Source organism: Papaver somniferum, chromosome 4, assembly GCF_003573695.1.
Source record: "Papaver somniferum cultivar HN1 chromosome 4, ASM357369v1, whole genome shotgun sequence".
NCBI classification, from domain to species: domain Eukaryota; kingdom Viridiplantae; phylum Streptophyta; class Magnoliopsida; order Ranunculales; family Papaveraceae; genus Papaver; species Papaver somniferum.
The window spans coordinates 158,985,798-158,994,794 of NC_039361.1; the positions used below are offsets into that span (position 1 = coordinate 158,985,798).

At 34.4% G+C, this 8,997-nt stretch overlaps 1 protein-coding gene across 1 annotated transcript; it reads right to left on the minus strand.

Annotated features, from left to right (window-relative positions):
- Nucleotides 1–6,093: 6,093 nt before the first annotated feature.
- On the minus strand, nt 6,094–8,188 carry LOC113274420. Its single transcript, XM_026523814.1, has 2 exons — nt 8,138–8,188; nt 6,094–6,619 (listed from the first exon to the last, which is right to left on the minus strand). Exons 1-2 carry the CDS (start codon nt 8,149–8,151, stop codon nt 6,328–6,330), a joined length of 306 nt encoding a protein of 101 aa, XP_026379599.1. The 5' UTR covers nt 8,152–8,188; the 3' UTR covers nt 6,094–6,327.
- Between the last annotated feature and the right edge of the window lie 809 nt (nt 8,189–8,997).

Genomic DNA, 8,997 nt, shown 5'->3' on the forward strand with positions numbered 1-8,997 from the left:
GGTAGTTCCCGAAAGTCAGATGGTAGTTATTTTTAAACTGGGTTTGCAAACCTACCTCATTCCCGAACTCAGATGCAAAGGTTTCGCAAACTGGTGCAAACCAATACAATTTTCAGAATTCAGAATGACTTTAGTAAAACATACAAGTATGTATACCTATTGCTAAGAAGTTCCTTTTCTCTCATAACTAATTCGAAACATTCCCAATATATAGATAGTAATGCATTGTTGCTTGGGAAATTTCCAAATGATCAACTTAAAACAAAATTAGTTTGTGAAAAATACATTGTTCTTACTAAGATTGGTAAGGATCTACGAACATCCAGCTTGAACCATATTTCGGGAGTTTAACCAAGACAAGCTTAAACTCGATTTTTTTGTTGCAATTTTAAATCTAAAAAAGTTATACAACAGTGTCTCATGAGATAAAATCATAATTGTAGTAGGTAAATAGGATAGGTCAGTCCTCACATACCTCTTTGTTGATGAATTTCTCGCAAATGTCTTTGTTTGTTCTCCAGTCTTAAATCTTCGTCGATTATTTAGTGGTGTCCGATACTCAACTACCATACTCTAATCCTAATATGAGACTTGAATTTAGTAGACTAGAAATCGAAACATAGCTTTGTACAACTAACATTGACAACAAGCTTGGAATATCAAAAATTATGAGTTCAATCGAGCAATGCTCTAACATCTTGATCATTGTTGTTGTTTTTTATTAGGTCCGTCTCTTCTGCTATACATCCATTCAAAGGGAATAATATTGATAAAATTATAAAGTTCTCTTCGTCTCAGGCTTTGTAACCATAAGTTTTCATATTTGTTAGATTGATCTTGTGAGGTAATTAATATCGATTAGGTATCTCTATAACCTTTTGAAAAGAGTAAGTTATTCAAGTTGTTGAGGTTTGTTGATATCTTTTTTTATCCTTGAAGATCCCTCATAAGTAAACAGATTCTATTACCTTGATCTTATATCTTTATAAAGGAAATCAATATGTTATCTGTTAGAGGCAGAATAGTTAAAAGTTTTTACCGCCGCTAAAAAAACTTTTAGGGTTGTAAAGGACATCATCAAGCGGAATAAAGTACGTAGAGTCTCGCAATATCCAAAAGACGCAAGGATTATGACTAAAGATGAATTGCTTAGAGGGTTCATTCGGTCCCAACTACATTCCAGTCTAAAGCCTAATAGTAGGTTAGTGTATGTGGTGGCTTAATACAATGTGGTGTTCAAAGTGAACTAGGTTTCAGGGTTTTCTACAAGATTGTAGTTTCCTTGTTAACAAAAATTTTGTTGTCTTGTGTTATTTATTTTCCGCATTATATATTTTTATTTCTATAATATAAATATCATAAGTACCATGTTAATCAACCTAGGAAGTTTGTAACTCAATTGTACAAAACCTACGATACTTGTTCTTGTGATTCCGTGTCTTGAAATATAGATTGCAAGACTTGTTTTTGCTAGAACTCGGTATGTGAATAGTTCGGTTAGATACTAGGTTGTTCTTGAATATTGATTTTTGAGACCGTCCAAACAACTTGTTTTACAATCCGGTACAAGGATCTTTTCTGTTGATCTATACTTATTGATTGTAACAAGGAATTTTCCAAATAGATTCACGAACGAAAAGTTGGTGTCGTACTAGCTACCCATTCCTTTTCAATTACTATTTACCAGTTTGGTTTAATTTATTTTCAACCCTAAAACATCATGCATTCATATTGTTCATCTTTTTTAACTCAGACGACTCATCTTAATCTGACTCATCACATCTGCCTAAAAAATTATTCGACAGTAAAATTATATAAATATTTTAGATCCTGTCAGATATGTACCCAAAGAATCAAGTTTGAAATGGTACCCGGCTCCAATAGCTCCGAATTATATTGTATAAGTCGCGTCGTAATTAACAATCTATGAAATCTTCCAAGTATCTCTTAATTCTCTTACGACTTTTATCTTAAGGGCTTTTTGTGTGATGTTCAGTAATCTAGGAACTCTTTTATCTACGGGTGTAATCTTCTAGTATGTAAATTTCAGTTGCACTTGTTTTCCCAAAAAAATTTGTTGTCTTAGTTTACTTGTTACAAATTGGTCTTTCTCAAACCTCCTTAGCGCTTCTCTTGTGTGTGACGAAAATGAAGAATCGATTGCCTATACCCCAAAACCATGCCCCTACGATCTTACTAACCCCCAGGTGAATCCACTAAAATACTTTGGTCATATCACAGTTGTCTCATTTTCTTTACAATTTTCTCTGTACTAGTTAGCTTGATCTTGTGTAATACATTGTATTTTTTGTTCTTGAATTTCGGGACGAAAATCTTTTTAAGGGGTTAATAGTGTAACACCCCTAATTTTCTTAATATGAGTTTGATGCATAAAACCAATCCATAATTTTTTGTTCGGACTATAATTTGAAACTTAATTTATAGAGAATAAATATTTAGTTTTAATTTTATTTATGTTTGCCAAAATAAAATAAAGTAATACAGATGAATTTTAATTGTGGTGAATGTGTGCGTTCTGTGGTGTATATATACATATATATATATATATATATATATATATATATATATATATATATATATATATATATATATATATATATATATGTCTGCTAAAATTAGTGTCACTATCGTATTATGTGTTTGAGGTGCATGTAGTTTAATAGTGGGGTGTGTTTATAAAATAGTGTATCCCTTATCAAAACTTGAGTGGTAAATATGGTTTTTATTCACAAATACATGTATAGAAAAACAAAACAAAAAACCTAAAGGAACCGTCACTATCTTTTCTCCTTCTCTCTTTTTGCTTTTAACACAAAATCCAAAACCTAGTCGTCACTTTCAATTCATTTTCTCTTTTTGTTTTCTACTTTTCCTTCACAAAACAACAAAAGAGAAAAGAACGCAAAAGTTAGTCATCACTTAGTCATCACTTTCACCTCTTTCTCCTTCTTTCTCTAATTTTTCTTTTTAAATAACAAAAAGAAAACTAAAACCCTTATTTTTCCTGGTCAAATTTGGGTATACCCAAATTAATTGGGGTATACCTAATGAGACAAAAGCTAGGTCATTTTGAAGTAAAAGAAGCCACCCCTTAACCTTGTATTTTCAAAATGGCTAAATTACCCCTGCAATGATTAACACTAATTTAATTGATATGATTACATTAGTTAAATTAGTTAGTTGATTTATATGAGTGGATTTGGAAATAATTGAGAGTAAGAAAGAGTATGAAGTAGTAGAGGAAGTTTTTTTTTTTGGGGAGGGAGGGGGTGAATCTTCTAATTTACCTCCTACATATGAGTACTTGTATGATGATCTACCAAATCATGATCAAATGGATTATATGCATGATCCTCACTTTTATTTTCCGCAAACTCAAGATGGGTATGGAAGTGATGAATGTCTTGATCCAAACATAGAATCTAATGATCAAGAGGAAGAAAAGGGAGCTGCAAGTAATCAGGTACACAACTTACGTGGTGAATATTGTGATTTTTCCATGCAAATGATCGATTTTGGTTTTTTTTTTCCACTTTTGCTGCCTAGTATCGGCAAGGTCGACGATTATCGACCTTGCAGACTATAAGCGCCGGCGTGGTATATATTACCAAATGCCCCTACTTTTCATGAGCAGCGTTTAGTCAGCAAGGTCGAAAATTTGAACCCTGCCGACTATAAGATTTTGCAACACAGGAGCCGTGATTTGAAAATGTTTAAGCTGGCAGTGCTGGGATATAGTCGACACTTCCGACTATAGTTTGGTCGGTACTTTGTTATTCTTCGACCATGCCTGCTGTTCTATAGTCGTTGTTGTTTTATATATCGACCATGACGACTATTGTAGGACATATCAACTAACTTGTGATGTTTTATAGATTGCATTGGTACCGATGATGGATCAGCCTCATTCTAACAATATTAGGGGTCCTGATACTTTCGCATATTATGCTAATGATTTGGAATAGAAGGAAAAAGACAACGCGATCAAGTGGGTTATTGACAAATCAAAAGAGAAGATGTGCGTTCTAGTGAAAAACACCCAACAAAAAGATTCGCGGCTTGAAATGGTATGCGAGTGTAGTGGGTCGTCGGACATAAGTCACAAGAGAAAGGGTTATGTGTATGATACGAAGACGACTAAGGTGTACAAGACGAAGTCAAAGAAGTGTGGATGCCCATTCAAAATTATTTTTTGGAGGAAAAAAGACAACGATAACATGTGGAGAATGAATAGAGTTGATGTTGGTTGGCATAACCATAAAGATCTGGAAAGTCTTGTTGGGCACTCCCAAGTTGCCAAGTTGAAACCGCACGAGTTCGAACAAGTAACAACAAGTTGGGGAATTAAACCAAGCAAGATCCTTAGTAAGTTCAAGAGGGATGACAAGAATAACCTTTCTTCATTGTCTACAATTTATGCGGCCAAGGAAACTATCAAAAGAATTGAATGGGATGGAAGAAAGGTAATGGAAGAATCACAATGGTTGGCATACAAATACAACTACACGGTGAGACACCATGAGTCATCGGAGGGGAAGGTGGATCGTATATTTCTTTCACATCCCGATATGATTCAATTGGCCCGGTGCTTTTACCAAGTTTTTTTCATGGATTGTACTTAAGACGAATAGGTACACCATGCCTTTGTTGAACATTGTAGGAAAAACCTCGGATAAGCAATCGTTCACGGTGGCATGGTGTTTTATGGATCGTGAGAAGGATGATAGGTATATTTGGGAATTGGAAACTTTGAAGCTTCTCTACCACGAAGACGAGACTCCCGGGGTTGCAGTGACCGACAATGAGCAAACATTAATGAACGTCGTGAGGATAGTTTTTCCCAAGGCACAAAATTTTCTTTGTACTTGGCATATACAATGCAATCTTAGAAATAATTGTAGGAATCATATCCAAAAGCCAAATGCAAAGACAGGTACTAAACGACTGTACATGATGCATGACAGCACAGGAAAAAAAAGTCTGGAACAGTCGGCAAGGTTATTGCCCTCCTGCAGTGCCGACTAATTTGTAGTCGGCATGGTTTATGTGGAAAAACTTGCCGACCAAAAGAGACAAAAGAATTTGTTCCTGGATGTTCTTCACACATTATAGTCGGCATTGTATTATATAAATAAACTGCCGACTGTACGTCCGTCGGCAAGCTTAATAATCATTTAAGTGTTGACTGTTCAACCGTCGACACACTTTGAATTTTGTATAGTGACGGCTAAATTCGAATACAATGATTTTTAAAAACTTAAAAACCTTTAAAACTTAATTAGAGCATACAAACCTTAAAAACTTAACCCTAACACATTTGGATCATAGATAATATCTTTTTCCGGTACACAATTTTTTAGGAGAGGTAATTAGCTTCATCTTACTGTCGCAACATGGATATGTGCATGGTAGAAGGTTGATTTTAGCAACTTCATCTTCATACGGAGCTAGGGGATCATCTATCCAATAGAAAAACCCATAACATGTGCATTTTGAAGCATACTGATGATATACATCTCCTATTGCAGCTTTCATGAGAAATAAGAATCCCTTACAACCATCAATAGTGCATTTGCTTCCTTCAAAGGGACAATCATTTGCAAAATGACCACTTAGTGTACAAAGACTACAAATATTTGGTTGTATTGAACTTGAAACTTCCATTCTTTATGCAAGGTTGAAGATGAAGTTGAGAGTGCTTTGATAATAACAACACACTTAATGTCTTGATTTTGAAAATTCTAGCCGTTGAGCATTCAATGGGTTGTACTTCGTACCTAAAAGGTAATATTTTTATACTACTAACATTAAAATGTTACAGTAAGTCGGCAAGGTAGAGCTTTCAAACCACGTCGACTACCTATCCCTGATAGCATTGTAGCATAAAGCCTGAGATTGTCGGCAAGGTCGAGCTTACCAACCATGCCGACTACCTATCCCTGACAGTAATGTAGCATAAATCCTGGGATGGTCGGCAAGGTCGAGCTTACAAACCATGCTCACTTAGTAAAACTCTAATATTTTTTAAAACTGCATAAAAGAAATAAGTTCTAAAGCAAGAGAAACTGAAAATTAACATAAGTTTAACAAGTCTAAAACCACAATTTAGGAGTTCAAAACATAATCTAAGAGTTCAAACCACAATCTAAGTTTCTAAACCAAGTGAAACATAATAAGTTTAAGAATTTCATGGATCCTTCTCATTGTTTTTATCTTCCTCCATATCACTAGCTTTTTCACCAACATCAACTTTTGCTTTTCCCTTCACTGGACTTATGTAGTCACCAGCCTCATTGTAATAGGGGTTCACTCCAGAAAAGTCAGAGCCTTGAAAAAAGTTCTTGGATCAAGCTCCTCTTCTTCCTCCTCTGATGATGTGCATTTTTCATAGTTGAGGGGATTGCTAGGACTATTCATAAACCTTAGAAATTCTTCAAGATCTTTATTACCCATCAGAAGTAATTTTCTTACATGGAAATTCTCTTCAATTTCATCTCTAGGATCTTCTAAATAATGATAAATCTTGTCAATAAATTCTAATAGCTCTGCTTCATTGCTAACAAGACAAGGGATATCTTCTATTTTTTCCTCTGGGAACCTAAACAATACACAAATAAAAGATATGAAAATTATACACATTAAAACATGGTTCTGGTCACCTAGTCGGCAAGGTCTATAATCTAAACATTGCCGACTAATACTTAGTCGGCGAGGTTGTAATCATCTACCGTGCCGACTAACACACAGTCGGTAGGGTCCTATTCAAGAAAGATGCTGACTATTAACTCAGGAAAATCAAGTTTCCGTGACATAAAGTCGGAACGGTACAATTCTAAGAAAATGCCGACTAAAGAAAAGTCGGCAGGGTTGGTTATTGATTACCATGCCGACCCTGGTTAATGTTTCACAGTCGCCTTGGCTGTTATGAAAAGCCGGCATGATATTCATGTTACGACCCTGCCGACTAATACTTACATCCTAAGGGAAGCATCATATTTTTCAAATAATCTTGCCGACTAAAAACCTTGAAAATCATAATTTATGATTTCTAACCTAATATAACAATCAAAAAACACAAAACAATAATGGTCTGAGTTTAGAAATCATTTACAATCTTCTGTTCGCCGGTGGAGGGTTCTTTTCAACATTCTCAGGGATTGAATTTTCGCGTTTACTGATTTCACTAGTTCCAACTTTTTTCTTACCTTTTCCCTCTGATTTGGATCTTTTGATATTACATGTTGAATCTTTATTGCTGCTTGATCGTTTGGAATCAACCATTTTTGTGGAAAATCAAAGTTCTCGATTTGCAGAGATTTGGAGAGAGGTTAATGGAAGATGGAGGAGGAATAGAAGATTAAGAGTTGGTTTAGTTTTTAATTTTAGGGTTAAACGATTAATAGGGTTTAGTTTTTTAATTTAATTACTTCAAGGGTAGTAAAGTAAACTCACTCATAATTGGCCTCCCATTAGTAAGGGCACTATGTCCATTTAAATCTGGGTATACCCCAATTTGGCCAGGTTATTTTTACCCATCACTTTCAGTACATTCTTCTCATGGTTTAATCTATACATAAAAAAAAAGTATTGGATTTAATATTTCTGGAAAAATGTATTCTACTTGCATCAAGATTTTTGGAAACCTATTTGAGGTAGGGGGTTTCTGCATAATATCAAAATCAAAACCTATTTTAGCATTAAAATTATATTGGTTTCTCTTTTTGATTTTCATGCTAATAATTATTGGGTTTATTTAATTTCTCGGCGCCAGTTGGTGACAAGGATTCCTTCCAGTTATTTGATGTTTGTTTTAAATTTATTATGTTATTTTATAAATTGATTTATTTATGAATTTTATGTATTGAATATCCATTATTGTTAAATTATTCTATATTTTTATTTTAAAATTTAATATAGGTAGTAATTTGTTTCTCAATATATAAAAATTATATTAATGCATATTTATTGAGTTTTGGGTTGTAAAGATGGATTTGATGCATTATTACGGGTACATTATTTATATGTCCTTACTTTTGTAACCAAATAAATATATCCTTATACAACAATAAGTATATCCCTACTTTTTAATAACCTTATCCATTTAAACTTAGATTACCTTAATACCCCCATCCATATAATATTTTTCTTTATTTCAAAATGGAACAAATTTCTTCCTCTACCACTTCACCACCACCACTAGCACCACCACCACCAACATTCAACTACCGTTCCACCACCATCACCGTTCAACAACCACCAACTACCAACCGCCACCACCACTAATATTCCACCACCACTCCTTCACCACCACCATTACACCACCACCAGTCCGTCCCCGCCACCACCACCACCACTAGTCCGACGCCGCCGCCACCACTGGTTCAGATATTTTTGTATCAACAATAGTAGTTGATCCAAATAAAAGTAGAACCAATAATATAAGTTGATCCAGTTTTAGGGGATCAACAATGGTAGTTGATAAAAAAAAAGGATCAATAGTAGAAGTTGATCCATGTAAATGGAGTGAACTTGGCGTGAGTCGAACATGCATCATCTGACATGGAGTCAGTCATGCTACCATTGCACCACAAGTTCGACATTGGAAGAAATATACATGATTTAAACTACAAGCATGATTTAAACTAGCATGATTATACTTATCCAAAGGAAATATTGTCAACAATAGGAGTTGAAAGGATCAACAACAGTAGTTGATTCCATAAAAAATTGGGTCAACAATAGTAGTTGATCCAATAAAAAAATGGGTCAATAACAAGAATTGATCCCATAAATAGATCAACAACAGTAGTTGATCCAATAAAAAAAATGGGTCAACAACAAGAATTGATCCCATAAATGGATCAACAACCGTAACTGATCCCATAAAAACCGAAGTCCAAAGATATACATAAACAAAAATGGTAATGCTTGATCATTTCAAAATGTTGGAAAACAACAAAATGAGATGCCTTCGTT